The sequence below is a fragment of the Tachypleus tridentatus genome, chromosome 6, assembly GCF_004210375.1.
Source record: "Tachypleus tridentatus isolate NWPU-2018 chromosome 6, ASM421037v1, whole genome shotgun sequence".
NCBI classification, from domain to species: domain Eukaryota; kingdom Metazoa; phylum Arthropoda; class Merostomata; order Xiphosura; family Limulidae; genus Tachypleus; species Tachypleus tridentatus.
The window spans coordinates 37461882-37488577 of record NC_134830.1 but is presented as its reverse complement, the minus strand read 5'-3'; the positions used below and the strand labels follow the sequence as shown (position 1 = coordinate 37488577).

Sequence of the window (26696 nt, the reverse complement as noted above, 5' to 3'; positions counted from 1 at the left end):
TTTGCGTGAAATTCAAAGAAAACAGTTTAAATTACGATAAAACAGGTTGTGCATTTGCTAAGCAATCTGACGTTTATTGTATTGTGTTTTATAATAATTTAAAACTAATAAAAACTAAAACGTTTCTAAGTTATTTTGAACATACTCAAAAGAAAAGAACTTCTCTTTTTCTGTTTTTCACTGTTGTGCAAGATTTTGTATCTCAGTTTCTGTAGCCACCTAACGACAGGCTAAGGTAATAATGTGCTGCAGAAGCGGAAGGATCACTACTTCATGTGATTTGTCTTTGTCAGTTGATTTTCCAAGCAAAATTTAAAAGAACCGTATACAATGACAAAAGGTACATGCTGAACTCACATTGGAAAATAGACTAACTGTGACCGTTTTAAATATTTTACTGTTTCTGATTGGGGCAAAAAATATGGAGCTGAATCTTGGAACGTCCGGTGATCCTTGATAAATATAATAACCAAAAGCCAAAGCAGGGGATTTCTCATAGAAGATGTTTATAACAGTCAATGAAAATCAGTGACATCACCTTCAACCTGAAGGCTATGGTTTGGAATGAGATCCCTCTTGCTGAAAAGAAGGCATGAAGTGGCTCATGTTGTGGTTTGTTAACAATAAAATAAACAACAACTTTTGTTCGACGAAGTGTGACAAGCTTCCAGCCACACCTCAGAATTAAACCAAATATATGGAATAAGAGGTTCGATTCCCTTTAGTGGGTGAACTCAACAGATCGCCCGATGTGGCTTTGCTGTTAGGAAACATGCAGACACCTATTAGAACGTAAATATTTGTTAAAAATTACACTAAATTATACTTGTTTTATCACATATATATTAAGTGGTGCATTAATGAAGCTTCATTTCCTCGATGTAGTTTAGCGTAACGTAAATGTTTTGTTATTATATTCATGGATATTTGGAGTGTTTGAGAACAGAATTTGAAGCTAAAGGAGTGTTTGTCACAATAGTTTGTCTTGAGTCAGTATTCTCAAACTTGACAGAACGATCTTTCACAGGGATCCCAGGAGAGGTAAGGTGGTTGTATTTAGTTGGAACAGTATCTGCTACAAGTGTATGACAAGAAGCAAAATTATTATTTGTCTTAACTTTTTGACTTAATGTTACAAGCACAGAAAGATGGGTTTCATAAACAGTAGCTTCCTCACCAGACTAGATTACCTCTAGTATATCTTAAAGAATATAATAGAACTTAGTAAAATTGATACACTGTGCTATTTTTGGGAGTCGTTAAAAATTTAGGTAAGAGTTTTATTTTTTTCCATGTTTTTTTTGTTTTGTTACCGAAAAAGGTATCTAAATGATAATTTTGCTTTTGAAGAATTAAAAATACGAGAATTTATTAAGTAATTTCATATGTTAGATATTTATGTAAATATTCGTTTTTTTAAAATATTATGTGTATTATTGTCGTACTTAACAAGAAGCCCAAATGGACAGATTTCTTTTTAAGAAGAATGCTAGATAGATTAAAACACATTATGGTCAACCAGTATCTTGTAGGTACTTAATAAAAAACAGAAGGAGACAGACAAACGAATTCCTACATCTCGCTGTGCCCAGTTAATGACGGTTGCATTAGCCAACAACTTAGATGAAGTACGGATCTCTCTTCAACCATTCTTTTCAATTTATTACTTGTCACAGTAATAAATATCACTTTCTTCAGAAGGTAAAACTGTCTTAAAGTTTGATGAAATGGTATGAACAAGACTAAATTATGCTGTTTTATTTAAAATATTTATGTATCATTAATTGTTATACATTTTGATCGCAGTAAGTATGTACAGGAATTTATATCGTGACATGTTTGCGTAACATATTCTGTGTTCGATTCCTTTTTTTATCTTATTTTGTTACCAGATAAATTTGGTTTCTTATTATGAATATGAGGAACAGCGTTTAGATCCACTCTGACTCGACAACACTACTGTTAATTAACCTCGTTTATTAATGTTATTTCAACAATCGTGGTTTGTAATTGATTTCGTTATTTATGTTTGATGGCCCATAAAGGAATTTGAAAATTTCCTGTTAAATCTGCCTCATTAAAAGTAATTAATTTCTCTTTCCATAATATTGTTGGTTTTCTCCACAAGATTTCCGTTCCATCTTTTATTTCCAGAACTTACACTTGAAGTCAGTAATAAAAGTTTATTTAAGCTTTTTGATAAAATCCATTAATAGGAGGAGCAATTCTTCATTTCATATGAAAATAACGATTTTATGTGTCAACATTTCTCAAGAAACAATTTAGCTATCAAAAGGCTGTTTGTGCACACTTTGGATAAATATGAATCAAACCAATAGTGTAGTCGTTTGAAATAGGTCAGTCTTCATAAGGACGAAAGACACGTTTAGTCGTAGAAAGAAAATATGCAACATAGTTTCAATTGGTAAGCATGTTATATTGGAATCTGATACTTTACATTACTGTGCATAAATTAGTCTTTATTGTTAAATATTAAAAATAGTGATAATGCTAATATAAGAAAGCGTGTATACTTTAATACCTAATATATCATAAGTCTGTTGTGAATAAATTCTAAAAGGCGAAAGTTAAGAATGTCAGAATTGACAATAGTTATCTCTTTGAAATCTGTGAAATTAACTTTTTAATTTAAAAAAAATTAATTTAATTTTAATTCAGATTAATTAATTTAAATTAATCTGTTTCAGATAAAGTAAAACATGGATTAATACCATTATATAAATTAGCAAATTTCTGCAAAAAGTGAAGTGTCAAACACTACAGTTAAATATATATATATATCAAAAGATGCGTTGAAATCTGAACCACTTATGTTAAGAGTAGGCTCGGAAGACAATCCGAGCTCCTCAGATCAGATGTTTAGTTCACTGAGATACAAACGTATGTTTAGCAGTTGCCTTGATGCAGAACTTAAAAAAAACCGTTGGTGTAAATTTGACCTTTTCACAATGGATTCAACTTGCTCTGAAAACAGTTGAACAGATTCATTGCACCGAAAGAGTCTTTGTTCCAGAAGAGACTTAATATTGCATCTTCCCTTTCTCTCAACAAGTACAACCTTGTATCTGGAGAAGAATATGTTCGTCTAACAAGTCAAAGTTAAGATCTCTGGCGCCCAGAAATACTCTTATGTTTGTAGTATAAGTGGTGGTTGATTAAATAACAGTTATTTTTTGCTTTCTGTTATGCATGATGGAGGTAGCATTCTAGTACGAGATTCTTTAACTCATCCAAAGAGGAACTATAAAGCATTGACGGATTCTTTGATTTTACCTAATATAAACAAATATCTATTTTCTATGCTGTTCCTTCTGACTGCCGTTTAATGAGATAAATTTCATTTTACAGCCTAGTTACGATACCTACCACGTGATCTTTTGCGAAATGTAAGAACAATAAAGCTCATACTTTCAAAATATAATGTAGCAAAGAAACTGGCTTTTTTGAAATAACACGTATCCTTTTCACTGGAACATGGTATAAGTGCTTTGAATCCAGGCTTAAAATACTATGTATACATTAACATAAAAGTAAATGAAAGTTTGCAAAAGGGATATTCTGTGCCAACAGTCAAACATGTAGAAAACTCACCGGTTATTTGGGATGTAAAATTTTTGTAGGGTGGTGCATATCATAACAACAGTTGATGAAGTCCTGTAACAGTAAATATGCCACAGTATATTACTCCATCATGTTATGCCCTTTGGAGAGAAGTTCATTGGGTGTAATTTCATATTTCAAGAAAACTAGTATTCAACATCAAAGAAAGGTTATTCTTATTTGACAAAGAAAAAAAGCCCATGAGGTCTATAAGAAATGGAAATGCCTCCACAAAACCAGATCCTAATTGCATAAAACAAATGCGGGATTTGTTGGACCTCACACTAAACGAAAATAACACCTGGAATGACTAGTTCTTGATGATAAGTCATTGTAGGCGTTTATTTGTAAACAGATTTGTCATCACTGGCATGGGTCATCTCACTGGTACTGCAACGATCTTAATTGATACACGTTGTACATGGTCCAAACATTTAGTGAATGAGTAAGCTGAAGTACCTGTTCTTTGTTCAGGTTATGAACTCAAGAAAATGTTGGGATAGATGCAATGATAAATAATTTAAAAATCCTAATTTTCACACAGGTTATTTGTAATACAACATATTACTACAGTATTCATTATTACCTCACCTATAGCTTTGTATAAACTTTAAACATTCAATACGCATTTGCTTAAAACATGGTATACACTGGACGATGCTCTGGATAACTTTGTAGTAAGAGGTAGCCTCAAAAACTAGTTGAGGTAGGGGTACTTTTTGTTACCCACTTTCAAACCAAACTATTATGTTCTTATATAGTGTTTCACATGATTAATTAATTGACAGTCATTTGCAACAGATATTTCTTACGATTTTAAGTTGAAACGTTATGGAAGAAAGTAGGAATTGGATATAATTTAAGAAATTGCCTTCATGTTAGTCATAAGTTGACTGTTGGAGTATAACCTTCGTCTGAGTTTATATATTATTACAATAGTGACGGCCATTTGTTTTCATTGCACTCCTCTATAGAGAGGACTAGTGTACTCTCTGAAATATATATATAAAACGTTTGTGTGTTCTTCTCCCACACTGTGTAATGTAAATTATTTTGTTGAAACTTTAATAGTTTTTCTGTTTTCTGGTGGAAGGACGTGGCACCACCAACGAATGTCGTTAATTTCAAAGACATTAAATGCTTGAGTGTTTCCAGCGTTTGTGAGCCCCAGTGACATGCCCCTTGTTCCAAACTATTATCATTAAATTATTTGCAGACTTTTGACAGTTGTTTTAATTTTTATTTTGAAACTGCTTATTTACTTTTCTCGTACAACTTATAATCACATTGAAAAGTGTACCTTAATGGTAGAATAAATAATTATTTCCAATTAATCTCTTTTTTTTTGTTTATTTTAGTAGGCACAAAGCTATACAATGGGTCATCTGTGCCATGCTTACCGCTAGTATTGAAATCTGATTTGTATCGTCATAAACTCTCAAACGTTTCAACAAGTCACCAAGGGGTGATCTGTCAATTTTACATGTTATATATTAGTGCTTGTTGAATTTCGCGCGAAACTATTCGAAGACTTTCCTCAATAGCCATAATTAATTCAGAAGTGATAGAATAGGAAAAAGAGAGCTAGTTAACACTAAATCCTGGTCACTAAAATAGAATAACGGGAATGCGAATCGAGCAATCTAACTAACAAGCTCTGCTCAGCCACATGTTAGTGAGACTGATGCAAGTTAGTTAGCGATTTAGAGTACAATATTTTGTACATAGCGGTATGAAGAACGAGTCTCATTTTTCCATTTTATTAGTATTAACATTAATATTAATCTAAATAAAAGTAAAAATGTAAATTAAATTGTTAAAATAAAATAATTTAAAGTGAAGAAAGAGTTATAATCAATTTTTTTGTATTTTATGTAATACAATAATATTGGTACTGTCGTTTTCCTGTTCTTGTTTCTTCAAGTAAAACTATTTTTTTTTACGTACTCTTACGAACATAAAAATCATATTTATAAACCTGTGGCTTGCAAAGCACAGATAGCCCTTGCGTAGCTATTTCTAGGAATTCTACCTTGATATTAAGTAAACGAAACCCAGTTGTCGACATCGTTCGAAACAAAGACAGTGAAGTTAAGACACTAGAAGTCATTCGAGGTATTATTAATTAAAATTTTGAGACCCCAAAAAACCTTTTGACAATATCTAGAATGTTTCCACTAACAAATTAGCATAAAGTTTAAATTTAATATAATGTTGTAAATATAAGTTATATTATATTAAAATAAATTGAAACGCGCAAGCCGGTTGGTGCTCTGGTGGTGGTTTTGAAAGAAGACCAGTGTGCTTCTAAAATGGTTGCGGAAATTGGAGTACTTGCGGCAATTCAGTTTGCGTATGATGAAGCTAAAAAGAGATTAGAACATGTGGAAGAAGACATTCGAAAGATAACTGGAAGAGAACCTTCTACAGAATTTCGGTATGAAGTGGAGAACCTTTTAACCAGAATCTGAATAACATTGAACTTTAATATTATTATACTAGTAGTTCGTTTATATGTATATATATGTAAAACTATATTACGACATATTATTATTTTTACTTTAAGTTTCGACTGTTTTGTTCATAAACTACTGACAAATATTTGCACGTGATAAATATTACTCTCTACTGCTACTCACGACACTGGTAATTTAATGATAAAGTGTGGACTGATTTTATAAATTTTAGCTTACTCAGCAGTATTACAGTAACATAATATTAAATATACTGAACAAATTACAAATCCTTCAGTTACCCTAACATTAAATTTATCTATGCAGAATACTTTTGTGTTGCGAAATTTTAACGTGTAATCGTTTGGATGAGAGAAACATAACATAAAATTTTCACATTTTCCAAGATGTATATTTATTGATTGTTAGATTATCAATGACCTTTCTTTAACAAATAAGAATAAATGAAATTATAAAATCATAAATCAAGCATTCCGATAATAATACCTCACTTCAGTGATGTCGAGAAAACCCACTTGTAGAAAAATATATATGTAAAAACGGCTCGTTTGGGTTGAGAAAATATTTTGGGTTTAAGTTGTTGTATAAGTAAGGCTTCTTTAATTTTGAGTTTGTTTATGTTCATTTCTTTATATACTTTATATAGACTCAAATACCAAATAAAGAATAAATACTAAAACAGAATAAACTTTGTTTTTGTTTGTTTGTTTGTTTTGTAATTTCGCACAAAGCTATTTGAGGGCTATCTGTGCTAGCTGTCCCTAATTTAGCAGTGTAGGACTAGAGGGAAGGCAGCTAGTCATCACCACCCATCCCCAACTCTTGGGCTACTCTTTTATCCAACGAATAGTGGGATTGACCGTCACATAGTAACGCCCCCACGGCTGAAAGGGTGAGCATGTTTGGCGCGACCGGGATGCGAACCCGCGACCCTCAGATTACGAGTCGCACGCCATAACACGCTTGGCCATGCCGGACCTCGGAAGAAACAGTTTAAATTACGATGATACACGTTGGCATTTGCAAAACAAGCTGACGTTTATTGTATTGTGTTTTAAAAGGAAGACATGCAAAACGTTTCAATACTTATATATTTAACAACTAAAACAAAAACGTGTCTAGTTTATTATGAACCTACTCAAACAAAAGTGCTTCTTTGTTTTCTCTTTTTCACTGTGTGCAAGTTTTCGTATCTCCATTTCTGTAGCCATCTAACGACAGGCTAAGGTAACAAAGCGCAGCAGAAACAGAAGGATCACTGCTTCATGTGATATGTCTTTGTCAGGCGATTTTCCAAGCAAAACATTTAAACGAACCATATATAATGACAAAAGGTACATGCTTAATTCGCATTGGAAAACAGACTAACTAGAACCGTTTAAAACATTTCACTGTTTCTGATTGGGGCAAAAAAATAAAGGGTTAAAACTTGGAATGTCCGATGACCCTTGATAAACATCATATCGGCTGTAAAGTGTGTGTTTTTTCATACATTCCTCTTAATATGTCCATCGTAGATTTATGTAGTGAGCGTCAAAAACAACTTTTGAGTAGTATTTATCATAAATTTTAAACCAAACAATTAAGCTTGGCAGGTAATTTTCCAAAAACTAAGCCTTGTATTACTTCAATGAAAAAACAAAATTAGTTGAAATAATTAACTCTGTACGGGTAGAATCGAAACCGGTAAAATATCTAGTTGGGCCATTCACACGGGTGGCAATTTCCTTGATGGCAGTTTGATGGGTGGAATCTATAAAATATTACAGAAATCTAAAAGTGGATAGTAAATCATAACATTTGACCGTGCCTAAACACAGCAATACGTATGACAAGTTCACCATACTTGCATGATATTATTTGAAACTAAAATGTTTCACAAGACAAATTTGTCAATACACCAATTACAGTGGAAGTATTGGAAAGGAAAACCTTCGTGAAGCTAGTACGGTATCAAAGTTTCTTTGTTCATTAACTGGTAATATTATATGTATTAACTGAATGTTATCAACAGTGTTCTCGTTTAATGATATAACTTATGACACTGACAGTGTAAGAAATACTACGTGTGTAAATGTCAACAGATTAAATACATTTAGATCAATGTAATTAACCTAAAATTAAAAGAAATTCTATTTACACAGTACATATCAATATATGTAGAGTTTTATAATACTTAACCGTTTACACGGGGTGTCACTTTTGAAAAACTGGATCAAATAGTCAAAACCATAAACACTGGGACTGAATGAACAGGATATTCAAGAAGTTTATTTTATTTATGCACGTTTCTCTTTGAAGCTGTAACAGTTAACTAACACCACCAGTGTTGTAACTTTTAATGATCATACAAGTGTTAACCTTTACCCTGTTCACAACAGCCAAACATGTGACTGACGTAGTTTTACGTCAATAGAACTATTTTTACCGAACTATGCAGAGGAGAATTTTAAACACAGCAAACAGTATTCGTTGTCTGTCGGTAACATGGATGCTGAATGGATGTGGTTAATCTGTCTTATTATATTACTCTTTGTGGTCTTGTGGTTTAAGTGGTTTTATTTTCATGCAGATGGAGATCTAACACTCATGTGGGCTGAAAGATATGGGAGGTCACCAGGTAGTGTTATTCATGATGACGAAAAAGCCACTTGAAGTAAAATGTATTCTCAAGACGGTTGGTGAAGATTTAAAAGGTCGGAATGTTGTTCCGTACTTTACTTTAATTAAAGTTTTAATACCCATACCAGCCATCTTGAGAATGCAGGTAAGATTTTAATAACGTTTTCAGATGTTGCAGTAATGTTGTTGGGATTGTAGTATTACTTTTACTATATAATAGCACAGAAGCTGAAGTTCGCCAGATAAGGGCTTAACATTTGAAACTGTGCTTAAAAGACGATGTAATGAAGTCCTCAGAGTTGTATGATTATTTTTTAGTATATAATTGTTCAGAATTAGAAGGTCACAAGATAAGGTTCTAACGTTCACACACTATGCCTATATAATAAGTAACAGCGTAATAAAGCCATTGGAATTGTGTTGTTAATTTTACAATGTAACTGTGCACATGGTGAAAATAACAATTATGATAAGGGAGCCTAGAAAAATAGTATATTGGTTTATATGTTCATTTATAAAAAGTTTATGCTATACGTATCTAGTTTGTTTTCTAATTCACAACAATCATGTTGATAGCAATAACCATTACAATTTTTTTTCTTAATGAAGAAACCATACAAAGAATATAATTTTACACAGTCAGACACACTACACAAAAAATAGCACTAGACAACAGGCGCAGATAGCCTTGTTGCTTTGGGCTATGAAACGCAAAACCCACTCACTATTTACCATAAATTATGATAAAAACATTTTCCGTTGAGATAGATCTATTAATTATTTGTCTTCATAGCTAATAAGTTAGATACAAAACACAAAATGGATCGTAGATTAAATTCACTTCAAGCATATTTTTCACCATTACTTTTAAAATGTTTTAAGATAACGCTAAAAAAGGTTATCGGAAAACCCACTTTGTTATTACAGTAAGTTTCTGACTTATAAAGTTTTGATAATATTCTAAGAAAGAGCTGTACGTATCATATAAATCCCGACATCTTTACTCTTACCTAAAATGGTCAATCGGGAAATCCTATCTCAACAACGATCATCATGTATGTGTTTTCATCTTATTATGAGAACACGTATTATACCAGCATGATATTGGATACATTACCCGACATCAGTTGTTGTGGTTAATTGGAAGTTTTTTGTCTACCTCTAAGATTTCAGCAGATAGGTCAATACACCTGTTTGTGAGATCATCATTATCCTATTTGTTCAAAAAGAAGTTCAAAGTACCTCAGTGTTATCTGTCTTGTGTGTTTCAATTTTTAACACTAAGTTCAATACCATCGCTGACCAACGTTTTTCTACAATTGACAACAGACTTGGTGTCAATAACTTTCACAGTGTCTGTCCACTCAGAAATGTGAAATACACTGAAAAAAAATTTCAAAATATATTCATAAAATTGTGTTTGTGAATTGTTGCAAACAGTTTCTGAACGATGCAGAGAGACACAAACCACTATACATATATGTTTTAATACTGTCAGTTTTACCAAAGTGCTCTTGTCATCCACGTCAGCTGATTATTCCTAAAGGTAAACTTCAAAGTTCATGTTAGTAAATGTTAAAGTGAATATATATTGATGTATATGACTTTTTATTAGCTGAGTTACGTGGTAAAGTTGCATGGATCACAGGGGCTTCTAGTGGAATTGGAGAAGCATTAGCTTACGAGCTGGCTAAATATGGAGTCAGACTAGCTTTGTCTGGAAGAAATGTAGACAAGTTGGAGGCCATAAAGACAGAGTGTATAGGTTAGTATTATTAAAATAAAAAAAAGAAATCACATTCTTAAAAATGAGACTTGTGTTAACAAGACGTAAATAACATCTTTGTTTGTCTATAGCAATCTCTTATCCATCAGAAATTAAAGAAATTGAGAAGTTGTGAATTTTCTGGTGACGTGAAAACATACTATCTTTACATATACATACCAATAAACAAAAATCCTAGAATATAACTAGAATGATGCATTAGTGTAACATTTACTGCAAATACTATAAATTATTATTTGTAAAATTAAAACATAAATATGTGATACTTTAGCACGTTAACTCGCAATCATCAGGTACGAAAACATTAAACAACAAAACTGATTAATAAATAATGGAATTAGCAAGTTACAGCACCAGAAGCAGTGTTGTTGGTGAAGGACGTTTATAGAATTAGAAACAGCATCGTCAGCTACTAACTGATATAGTAAGAAAAAAAAACAGCACTGCTAGTTACTCGCAGTTATAGCACTAGAAAAAACAGTGTCATTTTAAAAAGGTTAAAACACCATAATATGCATTTCGAATTGTTGGAGATTGTAACACCAGAAACAGAATTTCCCATTCTGACAGTTAGAGAAGAGAACCAACATTGTTAATCACAGAAAGGTCTGGTACTAAAACCAGCATTTTGAGTTACTGATGGATGTAGCGAAAGAAACAGCATCACTAATTAGTGACGGGTATAGTACCATCAGCCCCCGCTAGTACAGCGGTGTGTCTCCGGATTTACAACGCTTAAATCAGGCTTTCGATTCCCTTCGGTGGGCTGAGAAAAGGTCCTCCCGGTTGGGGGTCGTGCAGTGGGCTAACAACCTACTCACTTAAAAACCAGTTTGTTACAGAAACCGCAGTGATTTCGGCTCTATGTTCCTTAAGAAATCGAGTGGCAGATGATAATGATGATAGTACCATAATCAAAACTATTAATTACTGACAGTTATAGCACCAGAACCAACGCTTTTAATTATTGACAGTTATACTCCCGAACCAACACTTTTAGTTATTAATAGTTATTGCAACAGAAATAATACTTTTAGTTACTAACAATTATAGAACCAGAACAAACACTTTTAGTTGTTGACGGTTATAGCACCGGAAGAAACACTTCTAGCTATTGAAGATATAGCACCAGAACTAACATAACACTTTTAGTTATTGACAGTTGTAGCACCAGAGCCAACACTTTTAGTTTTTGACGGTTATATTTCTATTTGTCAATTAATATAGCGGAGGGTCTTGATACTTTTATGTAATATATTTTCTTATTTTAAAATTGTTTTGTTTCTGATATGATTGCTTATTCTGAACTAAGAAACTTTGATAGTAAGACTAGAATATTTTGTAAGTATTGAGATTGAAAGGGCAAATTGTTACGTTAGTAATACTGAGAAAATTGCAAAATGTCTGGCACTTATTTATGCACATTCAATTTGTTTCCGATGAGGTATTTATTGAATATTTTGTTTTAAAGCTGTCTGACTTATAAGTTTATAAATTGTTTGTTTTTGTGGAGAGGGGGTAATACTTTGTGGTTGACCACTCACTACCTTATATTTTGTTTTTAATCTGTAATTGCACTGTGAAAAAGTTAAATTTTATAATTTTGCTTCCAAAGATAGAACAGCTTCGGAGAACTATTTGATACGACGATCTAGCCCTGTGAAATAAGTACTTTTAAAACAATGACGTAGGTAATTGATTAGCCCAGGTTTTCATTCACCTAAATTAATTTTTCCATTTTAAGTCCAAGGTTCGTTAAAAGATGATGACGTCCTTCTAGTGCCCTTTGACATTACGGACTTTTCCAAACACTCGGAATGCTTTCAGAAAGTTGTTGGACACTTCAAAAGGTATGTAAGTGCAATACATACATTAAATTTTCAAAGATTGAGATTTATGTAAGGCGGTTTTGTGTTTTACATTTTCGAGCAATTTGTCTTTAAGCATTGTAGTCAATAATTTTTCAAGTTTAAACGCCTTCCATGTCTTTGTATATATAAACTAAAACTGGCTAAGGCTTAATAGCGTTTGACATAATTTTACATTTCTCATTCTGTCCTATAAAGTAAATAAGAAACTGGACTTTACACATATATTCATCATATATTTTTCTAATAAAGCTTTCAGAAACAAAGAGCAGTTGGAGATGATTAAAGCAATAAGAAGCAAAAAAAACTGTTAGTTTTCTTTTTGTGTAAAATAGTGATGTTTTAAAGAAATTAAAAAGTGTATATATTTATTTAAAACTGACGAAACTGTCAGTACCGTCTCCAAATAAATTCATTTCCGTAACTCTAACTGTTTCACTCACTCTCTTTTCTATCTACATTTGAAATTGGATTTTGAGAAATAACACTTTAAATTTTAATTCGAAACAAATAATAAAAAATCCTATACAACAAAGTAAAACAGAAGAATCACATTCCTTCTACATTCACAAATGTATTGAAGAAGCCTAAATTAGTTAATATTTCCGTTTTTGTTCTTCTGAATGATGAACCAAAAACTATAACACTGACACCCAATATTCGTTTTACTAACATTAAAATTTTCTCAATATGTTTTCTCGTGAACGTTACCACTTGAACAACAAACAAAACGCATGCTCTCAAATAATTTAAAGCAGTTCGGTAAATAACATTTTTTCCGCTTACAGTTTATATTTACACAATTCGATCAAGTGAACTCAAGTTGAAACATACCCCTTCCCGGGAAAAATCTGAACTTTGAAATTTGAACTGTTTTCTGATGCAACTATCTATGAAATTTAATAACTAGTAAGTGGTGAAATTCCAAAGTAATGTTAAACTTCGCGTTGTTGTTTTTCTTGTAAAAAGCAGTACTTGTCGTCACTGTTTAGAATATTGTAAATGTTTAAGAAATATCCCAAAATGCAGTAAGGTCAGATGTAACTTTTTTTATTTTACAGAAGTAAACTTAGCATTTCGTTTGTGTTTGTTTGTTTTTTCCGTTTATTACACTGATCAATCGTTATACGTGAATGTAAAATACTAAAATATTAACTTTCTGGGAAAATCTATGTGCGACTTCCAAACTTTAGTACACTGGGATAGGTGTATCGGACATGAAAGCAAACAAGTTGATATTGTAAAGTGTGTTCACATATAAACAACAACTGTTTACATTTCTTTTCGTTCTTCTAAATTGTAGCTAGACATTTTGGTGAACAATGCCGGACGTTCTCAATGGGCTACATTTGATAGAATCTTCACAGAAGTAGACTATCAGATCTTTGGCACGAATGTCTTCTCTCATGTATCTTTAACAAGGGTTGTCCTACCTCATTTCCTGTCAAACGGAGGCGGCCATGTTATGGTGAACAGCAGTGTCTCTGGCAAATATGGTGAGTGACTCCTGTACGTTTTCTTTCGAATCATTGTCAAAAACGTAAAATAAAATTTTAGAAATGTGACGACCATCGAAATCGATATCAGTGAACGAAGATTTTTTTTTTGCATGAGATGTGTATAGTTTTGTTTGACGTCACAGACGTATTTTAGATAAACGACCCTTGTGCATTTATCGTGGTATCAAACGTAATTTGGTTTGGTGTGTTCCGAATTTCGAGCAAAGCTACACGAGGGCTATCTGCAATAGCTGTCCCTAATTTTGCAGAGTAAGACTTGAGGAGAGGCAGCTAGTTATCACTACTCACTGCCAACTCTCTTCCCAACGAATAGTGGGATTGACTGTATTATTATAACGCCCCACGATTGTTTAATATGAAGAGGATTCGAACACATAACCCTCCATATTTTAGGTTCAATTCTAGCATTAATCTTTACAATCAATTCGTTTCATAGCAACTAACCTTCAGATCAAATAAATCCATTCTGTTAATAATAATAGTGGATTAGCAGAAATCTGAAGGGGCCTGGCATGGCCAAGCGCGTAAGGCGTGCGACTCGTAGTCAGAAAGTCGCGGGTTCGAGCCCGCGTCGCGCTAAACATACTCGCCCTCCCAGCCGTGGGGGCGTATAATGTGACGGTCAATCCCATTATTCGTTGGTAAAAGAGTAGCCCAAGAGTTGGCGGTGGGTGGTGATGATTAGCTGCCTTCCCTCTAGTCTTACACTGCTAAATTAAGGACGGCTAGCACAGATAGCCCTCGAGTAGCTTTGCGCGAAATTCCAAAACAAAACCAAACAGAAATCTGAAAAACACTGGCAGTCAAATTAGCGTCTTTATTGCAAAAAAATTTTTGAATACAAGATAATTCTAATCGACGAAACCAAAGTCTACAAACCCACTAGTCTCAGGCTTAGTTACGTTTGTTTTTGAATTTCACGCAAAGACACACAAGGACAATCTGCCCTAGCCGTCGCTAATTTAGCAGTGTGAGATTAGAGGGAAGGCAGCAAATCACCTCCCATCGTCAACTCTTGGACTACGCTTTTACCAGACAATAGTGGGATTGACAGGCACATAACAATGCCCCCACGGTTGAAAGGACGAACATTTTTGGTGTGACGAAGTTTTAAACCAGAAACCTTAAATCAGGTGATTTTTAAAAATTAGGATAGTTTATATCTCGTTCTTTCCATTCAGTTCTACACTCATATTGTATCTTCTATGCTTCGTGACATTCCCGCCCAGTGGCCCAACGGAGTCTCTTGACTTACAACGCTATAAACCAGGTTTCGATAACCGTAGTGGGCAGAGAACAGATAATCTGAGGGTTGCGGGTTCAAATCCCCATCCAAACAAACATGCAGAAACAAACAAACTCTTCTTGACAATAAACGTTCTAACAAAAACAACTTATTAACACCTACGCTTGTCCGTATTTCATTATTTACCATAATTCATGACCGAGAGAATTTGACCAAAAAATAGCTTTTTATTTTAATTGTCGTTGAAACAACACGACACTTTTCTGTCGATGGACCAGGACCAGCCGAGCAAATGATGGGTTTACTTGTGAATCAGAGTGCTCGTAGTTTGAGCTGGTTCCACGTGGAAGTCATAGCACACATAGCCCAATTATTGTGTAGCTTTATTTTTAACTTCAAACACTTACGTTTAAAAATTAATTACTTATTTCTATTAGTTCACGTTTTGTTTATCATGTTTATTGAAAAAGAAAAGCAAAAAAGTAACTTTCTTTGTACAATATTTAATGTTGATACTATATTACTGGTAAATGTTATGATTATATTATCGTCACTTGCAGTCGTTGTTGCTAGAAGTAGTAAAATAATGTTAACACAGACTCCTTGTGTGTATTTTGTGAGTGATCCTTCGAAAATATCTGGAAGCCCTTTAATTTTTCAAAAAGGCAAATTTAATTTTATTTTATTTTTGCCTGGCATGACTTCGTGAACAAAGGGCGCTTGTATCGCAATCTGAAGAATGCGACTTCAAATTTCTGTTACAACGAACATGCTGGACCTTTCTGCCGTGGGACGTTAATAAAGTGACATTCAGTCCCACTATTTGTTGCTAAAGAAATACCCCAAGAGTGTGTGGTGTTGACAATCTGCTTTCCCTCTAGTCTATCACATTTCAATTAACGACGACTAGAGCAGTTAGCTCTCGTGTGGCTTTGTTCGAAATTAAAGAAAACAAAACATACAAGCCAACTTCATGCACAAATACTGAAACACGATAAGTATAACAAACAGACTCTTGCACAGTACGGTAAATTAATTGGAGAAAAACAAGACTTGTTGTGCGAACATAACAGATACTACATACATAATAATGATAGTTCGAGGCACTTCTCCTACCCTCTTTATATTTATATATATATATGAAGTAAAAATAAGACCACCTAATTACTAAAAATTTCAAACTTAACTTAATGTTAGATTATTTTGAAAACATCGTAACATATTTATATAAATGATCCAATCTTAAAATATGAGTTAAAACCCAAAGTACCACTATGGAACTTTATGTCAACTAAACGGAGCAATAGTTTTTTTCACGTATCTTACGTTACCATACTGACGTAGTGGACATAACCATGAAAAACGATCAGAAAAAGTGTTGTTATAAGTTCTGAATCTCATGTAGTAAGTTACTCCGAAATCAACAACATGCTCCACATTGATAGAGGTCAAATGAACCCTTAACCTCCCAGATTTTTACAAAATCCCGACGCAGATAGAGATGGACGTAAGGGGGGGGGAGTGTCAAGGACACATAAAACAAGAAATGTTGTTAACACTATATTCAAAGTGAAATTAAACGAAATACTTACAAATGTACAGAGGGTTGAGTACTTGGATATAAAACGACTCTGAATATGTAAACCAATATGTCAAAGCATCAATAAATATACATATTACGATATCATTGACAGTGTTAATCATTTTTTTTATGTTTGATACTGTTCTATGAGTTATAACAGTAACTAAATATCTAAAAACAGATTACGATATTTTATTTTAATTTCCTGACTATCTTAACGTAGTAAAATTACTTAACCAGATACATAACATCATCACTAGTCCTATAGTGTAATTTAGTCCAAATAGTCTACATAGTGCCATTAATTTCTCGAACAGGAAGTACATAAAAATTAAAGCACAGCGATTTATATGAAAACAAAAAATACACCAAACACCATGGTGATGACAGAGTAAGAATACTGGAACTTCTGTGTTAATCTTCTTTATGTTGCTGCATGATATCAGTAAGTTCCGTAGAGAAATATATTTTTGAAAAGTTCTGTAATAGCAAACGCTATTTTATAGGTTTATAGATTCTTATATGCAAGTTGCAATTATGGTTGACAAGCCAGGTTTGAGTTCCTGCTACACCACAAAATATTTTTCATAGTTGAACCAGTGGGTGTATTATAACAGTTATTATGTGTCAGTCAATTCCATTGTTCGTTGGTAAAAGAGTAACCCAAGAGTTGACGGTGAGTGGTGATGACGAGCTGCCTACCTCTAAATTAGAAACGGCTAGTGTAGATAGTCCTTGTGTAGCTTTGCGCGAAATTCAAACCAAACCTTTTGACAATGTTTATATTTTGTCGTATAAGTGACAAAAAGCCAAAGCAGGGGATTTCTTTTAGAAAATGTTTAGAACAGCCAATGAAGACCAATGACATCACCTTCAAACTGAAGGCTATGGTTTGTAAAAAATCTCTATTGCTGAAAAAGATGACATGAAGTGTACCACGTTGTGATTGGTTAAATATCAAATAAACAAGAATTTTGAGTGGATGAAATGTGACAAGCTTCCAGCCACATTTCATAATTAAGTCAAATATATCGAATGTTATCAATGACATTCGATCATGTACCTTTCAAGTCTTCCGATGCAGCTACAATGAACCTTTGTTCTGTTTATTTTCTCAAACATGGTTTTTGAATCTCAACATCCGTGTAAAGTGGAAGAATATGTGGAAAGTGTATTAAGATGTTAAGGCTAATATTTATTTTGCCTTTTTCACAAAAGCTAACTGGAATAGAAATTATGGTGCCGGGTAATATTGAATAAACAGATGGAATAATAGATGTGCAAAAGGCATCTCTAGACTTGTAGCATCGTTTTCATATCAACTTGACCATTCGATGAAAGAAACACGTAATGCTCAAACACTGACAAAAGACTAATTTGTGAAGTTTATTTATATAGAGGATTATTTTTTTATACAAATACATGTTTAGTGTTAAGAAAGCTATTTTAAATAAATGTGTTTTTGAAGAGACTAATTTTCTTTGAAAAATTACCTATGGTTGTAATATGTAATTTAAAGGTTTTCGAATATTAGCCTTTTGTTGAAAATGAAGAGCAAATGGCAAATATCAAAAGTTCACGAAAATTGTGTGTGTTAACATTTTTAACGAAACCTTGGATAAGAGAAATAAGTGTCATAAGAAAGTTACACATGAGATGTACAAATAATATAATTACATATTGAGTATTTTCTGTTGTTATTGGCTGTAAAAAAGCTAGCATATCCGAAACTCAAATTAGTTACTTTTTCAGTCGTTTTGTAACTGAACGTCTACTTGTAATCTTACAGGTATACCTAATTCATCATCATACACTGGAACAAAACATGCTATTCAGGTACGGATTCCGAATATTTTGTTTATTTCTCGTGTTAATAATTTATTACACATTATCCATTAACTTTTAAGCACTACGGAAGAAAACAAAATTCCTCACCTTTAATTGATTGTTATCCTCATTTACTAAGAACATCATAGTAACATAATGAGTGATATCAACATATTTTGTTTCGAGAATATTACAGAAATTATTTGTCCTGAAACTAGATTAATTGTATTTATACATATGTATGCAAATAAAAAAGTAATCTAATTGGAGTTTACAAAAGTTATGTATAGGAAGTCCGTCGTTGGTACAGCGGTAAGTCTACAAATTTACGACGTTGAAATAAAGGGTTCGATTCTGCTCGGAAGACTCAGCATATAACCCGATGTGACTTTGCTATAAGGAAATACGCACACACACCGATAAGAATGTAAAGATTTATTAAAAATTGCACAAGAGTATAGATGTTTTATCACATTTATATTAATTAGTACATTAACGGTTCTTCATTTCTTCGATTTTTTAATATATTCAGGGATATTTCGAGTGTTTGAGAACAGAATTTGAAGCTAAAGGAGTGTTTGTCACAATAGTTTGTCCTGGGCTAGTTTTCTCGAAAGTGATAGAACGATCTTTCACCGGTATCCCTGGAGAGGTAAGGTGGTTGAATACAGTTATAACAGTATCTGCTACAAGTGTATTACAAGAAGGAAAATTCTTAATTGCCTTAACTTTTTGACTTACTGCTACACGCACAGAAAATTGGGTTTCATAAACAGTAGCTTCCTCACCAAGCTAAATTACCTCTTGTATTTCTTAAAGAATATGATAGAACTTAGTAAAATTGATACACTATGCTATTTTTGGGAGTCGGTAGACATTTAGGCAAGAGCTTTTATTTTTTTTTTGTGACCGAAAAAGTTATCTTCATAATAATTTTAATTTTGAAGAATCGAAAATACCAAAATTTATTAAGTAACTTTATCAGTTAGATAGCAATATACTGCTGGCCAAAATCTTAAGGCCAACAAACATAATATGCATTTTGCGTTGTTAGACTCAACCAGTTATTTGAGTAAAGCTTTGAAGAATAAATTATCATTAGTTATAAGAATTCTGAAAGGTTTATTTTACAGTAAACACGACTACAATGATGCGGTTCTTTTAAAACAAAAGTCTACACAATGGGATATCTTTTAGGGTCATAAGCCTTACGGCTTACTGCTGAGCTACTTTTCAATATTTTAAGCTTTCTATAAACAGTTTAATATTTAGAGGGAATTGCATTTGAGACACTAGTAGATTTTAATAACATACACTGCTTGCCAAAATCTTAAGACCAATGAACATAAAGAAAAAATGTGCATTTTGCGTTGTTAGTCTCAACCACTTATTTGAGTAGAGCTTCGAAAGATGAAAATAAGAAAAGAGAAAATAAAAATAAAAAACTTCTTAGCATTTAATAGGGAATATGTAAACACTATGAAATTAGTCTAAATACTAGCTGGTCAAGCGTTTAAGACCATACCTAAAAGAAGTCCAAAACAGGGGGGAAAATGCCCAACAATAGGTCTCAGTTGTTAGTTGCACGGCCGTCATTGCCAATAACTGCAAACATTCGCTTTGGCGTGGACGATATAAGCCTTTGCAGAAGTCTGGCTGGAGTGTTATTCCAAGTGGTGAAGATGCCTTCAGAAAGATCATGCACTGTTTACAATTGACGTCCATTTCTACAGACTTCTTTTGCCACCCAACCCCAAACATTTTCAATGGAGCTCAGTTCGGGTGAACACGCAGGATGGTCCAAAAGAATCATGTTATTCGCCATACAAATGTCCTTTATACTGCGAGCATTGTGGATTGCAGCGTTGTCCTACTATAACATCCAGTCATTTCCAAACAATCAAGGTCCTTCTTTCGATAAGAATGCTCTCTCCAACATGCCAATGTAGTTAGCTACTGTTTGACACCCCTGTATTACCTGAAGCTCCATTGCTCCATGGAAGGAGAAAGCACCCCAGATCATGATGGAACCTCCTCCACTGTGTCGTGAAGAAAATGTCTCCGGTGGAATATCCTTATCGTGTCACTAACGTTGGAAACCACCTGGACCATCCAGGTTAAATTTGTTCTCATTAAAGAACAAATCTTTCGTCCACTTTTCTACGTCCCAGGTTTGGTGCTTCTCAACAAAGTTTAACCGAGCTGTTTCGTGGTGTGGAAGGAGGCGTGGTCTTTGAAGACATTTACGGTTTTTAAAACCTATCTCTTGTAGATGCCGTCTTATTGTTCTTGAGACTAATTATGCGTCCGCAAGGGCCTTAATCTGAAGCGACGACTATCTGGCGTCATGCCGGACAACCCTTCGAATCCTTCTGCTCAACGCCAGCGAATGTTTCTTGGTCTAACCACCTGAAATTCTCCTTCCGTCTCCCTCTGGGTCTTTTCAGCAGTTTGACTGTACCCAATCTCATCAGCGATGCCACGTTGAAAAAACTTGCCTTTCCAGCTCGACTATTCTGCCACATTCAAACTCTGTCAACTTTTGAGCCTTTGCCATGTTTTTACCCAATGTAACACAGGAGATGTCAGTGAGAGATATTAACAACGCTAATGCTTGAATACAAATGACTAAATTTCGTTACGTGTTTACCGATTAACGCTTCGTTTCATTAGGGTCTTAAACTTTTAGTTTGCTAGTCTTTGGACTAATTTCATAGTTTTCAAATATTCCTTGTTCAATGCTAAAAACGTTTTTTTATTTTTATTTTTTTATTTTCTTATTTTTATCAAATACTCTATTCAAATAAGTGGTTGAGTCTAACAACGTAAAATGCATAAAGGGTTCCTTATGTTCATTGAACTTAAGATTTTGGTCAGCAGTGCATAAATGTTCGTTTTATTAAATCTTATGTCCATTATTGTCGTATGGAACAAGAAGCTCAAATGGACAGATTTCTTTTTACGAAGGATGCTAGATAGATTAAAAAACATTATGGTCAACCAATATCTTGTAGGTATTTAATGGAAAACAGAAGGAGACAGACAAACGAATGCGTACATCTCGCTGTGCCCAGTTGATGGCGGTTGCATTAGCTAACAACTTAGATGAAGCATGGATCTCTCTACAACCATTCCTGTTAATTTGTTACCTGTCACAGTACATGCCGACTTTCTTCAGAAGGTAAAACTGTTTTAACGTTTGATGAAATGGCATGAAATGTACTAAATTATGCTGTTTTATTTAAAATATTTATGTATTATTAATTGTTATGCATTTTGATCGCAGTATGTATGTACAGGAATTTATGTCGTGACATGTTTGCATAACATATTCTGTGTTCGATTCGATTTTTTATGTTATTTTGTTACCAATGCAATTTGGTTTCTGATTATGATGTGTGGGATTTAGTATAAACTGTGCTATAAATAGAGTTGTGAATTTTATTCGAAAGACAATGTATGTCTGTACAATAACATTTCTTATAATTCGATTGCACTATTTTCAACTAGAGGATCGGAAATGTCATAGGTGGCGTTTTAATATCTACAACAAAGACATAACGGCAGCAATACTATCATGATACTTATCTTTTTAACCAATTCAGTTTCTTTCCGTGATTATTATCATTTTATCATGTAACTAAAAGAGATTAATTTATATTTTGCAGGGTAATCATTCCAAGGTTCCTTACCCCTGAGAAATTTGCCATCCTGCGAGAAGGAAGAAACTGATTATCATGTTGAGAACATGTATACATACTAATGTGTGTGTTTTATTTTATCCTTATGTTTTTATATATAACAATATAACTCATTCTACTCTAGTTATTCAAATTAATGCAATGGTATTAGAATATATATACATACATTTGATATGTTCATAATTACTCAATTTATCAATTAATTTTATACAATCAGTTAGTAACTCTGAATTATAAAGATACAATTGATAAATATGCTATTTTTGTAATTTTTTATTTTGTAAGACGTCGTTTCGAACACAGATTTTATTTTCCAATACAACATTTAAAACACTCAAGTTAATTCTATAAAGTAACATTTCCATTTTGTGTTTATTTCAATCACACCACAAAAATGTAGGGGAACAGCGTATGGATTCACTCTGACTCGGCAACACCACAGTTTCTTTACCTCGTTTATGTATGTTATTTCAACAATTATGGGTTGTTATTGATTTCGTTATTTATGTTTGATGTCCTATAAAAAATTTTGAAACTTTCCTGTTAAACCTGCCTCATTAAAAATAATTAATTTATCTTTCCATAATATTGATTTTCTCCACAAGATTTCCCTTCCGTCTTTATATTTCCAGAATTTACACTTGAAGTCAATAACAGTTTATTTTAGCTTTATGATAAAATCCATTAATGGGAGGAAAAATCCTTCATTTCATATAAAATAACGATTTTATGTCTTAGCATTTCAATTGTAAAAAATGACCAGAATTTTAATCCAGGTTAAATATACGCAAAATAACTTGTAATGGGAAAATTAACACTTATTACATCCATGCTAATTATCTAGATTTGGGTATTAACTTATTAAATGGCAAAGCACAATTGTTCATTTTTTATAACAGAAAGACATTTAATTTTCTCGTTCTTGGGACCTAGTGTGGCCAGGTGGCTGAGACACTCGACTCGTAATCCGAGGGTCACGGGCTCAAATCAAAACAGCAAACTGATCTGCAGATATGAGTTTGTGTTTCTCTGACCTTATCTGGGTTGTCAACAACAAAAAGTCTGCGTACAAAATACATCAACAAACAATTAAAAAATAAATGTCATTAGACAAACAGAATACCGCAAAACAAAGGCATGTTGGATATGCAGAACTGGCAAGAGATTTGCCAATTGTATGAGAAATATAGGCTAGATTTATAGTTGTTTGATGACTCACTTAGCAATGTTCTATGAATAGAATTGAAAGTAACTTGTGCGTATTCACGTGTTAGTTGTTAGTTATTTTAAATAACTTAGCTCAATCAGAAGTCTTACACATGAATAAATACAGAATGTATTTTATTCGGAAGAATACTAGCTTCTTTCTAGTATGAGCATTATTGGTTTCTTAGCATATTAATTGGTTAAACTTTGATTTCGTATTTGTATGAATTTCTTGTGTTTGTGTGGATACTGACTTCTTTCCAATACGAATGTTGATTCCATTAGTTGTTTTTTATGCTTAACTTTAAAGATAATTTTAGTAAAATCTTTATATTTGTATGTTTTTAGAATCCAAGAAGTGTCAATCTATTTCATGTGATTTGAGACACTTTACAACGTATTCAATCATAAGTTCTTCATCTTTATTTAATCAACAACATATTACAGTGAATTACAATAACTTCACCAGTCATTTTGACTTATATGTCTGTCATGGATTTTTCAAAGATGAATTGTTTGCTTCTTAATTAATTGCCATCTCTTTCATTGTCCAGAAGAAAAAAGTATTGATATTAAAACACTCATAAACGGCCACGCATCGCCAGGTGGCACTCGACTCGTGATCCCAGCGTCGATGGTTCAAATCCTCGTCACACCAAACATGCTTGCCCCTTCAGCCGTAGGTACGTTATAATGTGACGGTCAATTTCATTACTGGTTGACAGAAAAGTAGCCCAAGAGTTGGCGGTGGATGGTGCTGACTAGCTGTCTTTCCTTTAGTCTTACACTACAACATCAGGGACGGCTAACGCAGATAGCCCTGATGTAGGTTTGCTCAAAATTCAAACCAAATCTATTCTTAATTTTATTAAAGTAAATTGATTTTGAGAAAACTGGCTTTCTTTCAATAATCACAAGTACAAAAGTTTCGTTTGAATTTTGCGCAAAGCTGCACGAGTTTTATATGCGATAACCATCCCTAATTAAGCAGTGCACCACTAGAACGAAGGAAGATAGTCATCAACACCCATCGTCATCTATTAGGATACATCCAACAAATATGGGATTAATCGCAACGTTATAATATCCTCACTGCTGAAATTACGTGGACGTTAGGTGTGACGAGGATTTGAATCCGAGATCCAAAGATTATGAATCGAACCTAGTATTAAAGAAGAAAAGAGGAACATAAAAGAAAATACATTCCTCTGTGAAATTTATGATTTATGGTGTTTTTCTGTGCAAGGGTTTTCAGAAAAGTAAACAGTTATTGTCTCTTAAATAGGAGGTCCGACGGAAACAAAGCTGCAGATAAATTAGTTTTTGTCCCTCTGGAGTTCATGAGCTGGAAGGGGTGCTTACACAAAATACAGGAAAGAATCGTTTTTATTAACACACAAACTCAGTTCAAAACAGAGCTAAACAAAGAAAATTGTTTGTAATGAGTGTGTGCAACTGGTAAGAGAGAGAAAATACATAAAGAAAAAATTATATGTTCTCTCTTACTTGTTCATTTTTAATTTATCTGTAAGCTGAAAGTATAGTTAAAAATGAAAATATAACCTTTGCAGTAAAATTATAATATAAAGCAAATATTTAAAAACAAATAACCTGACAAAATAATTACATTGTTCTCGAAAGCTTAAATTAAACAGTTCTAAAATCTGAATCTAATTTGGATAACTCTTAACAACATCTGCTTTAATCGGTTTGTTATCATTTTATAAAGGTACTCTTAACTGACTGACACCGAATGAACCTTGAGGGATAACTGAATGTCGAACACAGTATAAAGTAGAAAATATGAAAAAAATTGTACTTCACTAATTAAAATATACGTCTCATCAAATATTGAGAAATAGAATATTGCAAACACACATTCACACGAACCATTTTACATATTTTTAAATTTTGTAGCATACAAAAGCTCTGGTTAAAATATGGTGAATATAAAATTTCTGTGAAAAATATATGCCAATATAAAGTTTGAATCATTTATTTTCAATATTAACTACAATGTGAATGCGTAGATAGCGGTAATATATAATAATTTACTTGCTTATCTTTTGTTTCCATAAACCTATTTTCCATATTGATTACTTCTTCCTTTAATAAATTCTCCAGTCAGGTATAGTGTTCTATGATACATTTAGATACAAGCGTTATCTGTTTTAACGAGCACAATAAGTCAAAAAGTGTATTTAAACTTGACGTCCTACCTGCATGTTTTCAAGAACGAAAGTCTATCAAGATGATCAGTGATTTCGAATGTTAAACACGTGTTTCGTGCCACGAATAGGCTGAACGACACAGATCAAACCTGTAGACTATATGTAGTTAGTAACAAACAAGTTCTATACAAAGAGGTAACAGCAGTAACTGCTATTTACATAGATCATTTAAATTTACTGCCTTACAAATCTAAACATGAAAATCGTGTCACTTTCAGAACAGATCATCTGACATATAGAAACACTGACATAAAACTTACTGAAATATTGTTTTGTATCCGTCAGTTATGTTTTCTGAGTCCATCGAAATTATAACATAACATAATTAAACTGAACTTTGAAAGATTATTCATTATGGTTTATAAACTGTATAAAATCTTACAAACTTAGTTGGAATGAACATAATTTGTATGATATCTAATTCAATAAGATTATAAATTATGATGCTTTGTACCAGAAGTTTTGCTGAGTATATATGATATCATAGTAGGCTATGACGAAACACTGAATTTTATATCTTACGTTACCATAAATTTTGAAAATAATCATTTGGTTTATAATTAAATATCTTTTCACGATTACGCTCATTTGTAGAATTGATACGTTTAAGTGGAAGATACAGAAATATATAATTTATTTGGTTCAGGTGAAAACAAGGTCAGACTTTTCTTTTCTTGCCATCAGTTGTTATGGATCAGTAATATGATAAAATAGCCCATCTCTTTTCTATGAGTGATCACATAACGAGATTCTAGCAAACAGCAGCTTTCATGTTGGACAGTCTTAAAGTTTTGTTTATGGAACGTCAAGTGGGTAGTAAATGCTGGCATTTTATATAATAGTAAAGTTAAAGAGTAATTTGTTCATTTATTATATTTAGTTGCAGTAAAATAAGCACGCTTTTCAGGACAATTAAAATATGTAAAGTGAATTATTGGTTACAATAACTCGTTCTTTAAGTATTGGGTAATATGTATGTCATAATAATTGACAATTTCACATTCCGTTTGTA

The 26696-nt window shown here is 33.0% G+C and overlaps 2 protein-coding genes across 3 annotated transcripts in view; both read left to right on the top strand.

The window, feature by feature from the left end:
• LOC143252264 (uncharacterized) overlaps nt 1-26696 on the top strand; it is a 260355-nt gene that overhangs the window by 44764 nt on the left and 188895 nt on the right. The window lies entirely within an intron of this gene.
• Nucleotides 8532-22795, top strand: LOC143252262 (dehydrogenase/reductase SDR family member 7-like). Of its 2 annotated transcripts, XM_076504134.1 has the most exons (8): nt 8534-8715; nt 10333-10482; nt 12248-12352; nt 13673-13867; nt 18509-18555; nt 19079-19198; nt 21561-21727; nt 22215-22795. In XM_076504134.1, exons 1-8 carry the CDS (start codon nt 8583-8585, stop codon nt 22276-22278), a joined length of 981 nt encoding a protein of 326 aa, XP_076360249.1. In that variant the 5' UTR covers nt 8534-8582; the 3' UTR covers nt 22279-22795. The 2 variants fall into 2 exon arrangements, with proteins under 2 accessions (XP_076360250.1, XP_076360249.1); XM_076504135.1 differs by lacking the exon at nt 19079-19198 and having other exon boundaries at nt 8532-8715.

Coding starts and splice junctions, on each gene's coding strand:
- LOC143252262 (XM_076504134.1), top strand. CDS start 8,583: ATGGATGCTGAATGGATGTGGTTAATCTGTCTTATTATATTACTCTTT. Junction 8,716..10,332: donor AAGATATGGGAGGTCACCAG/GTAGTGTTATTC, acceptor ACTTTTTATTAG/CTGAGTTACGTGGTAAAGTT. Junction 18,556..19,078: donor GAACAAAACATGCTATTCAG/GTACGGATTCCG, acceptor TAATATATTCAG/GGATATTTCGAGTGTTTGAG.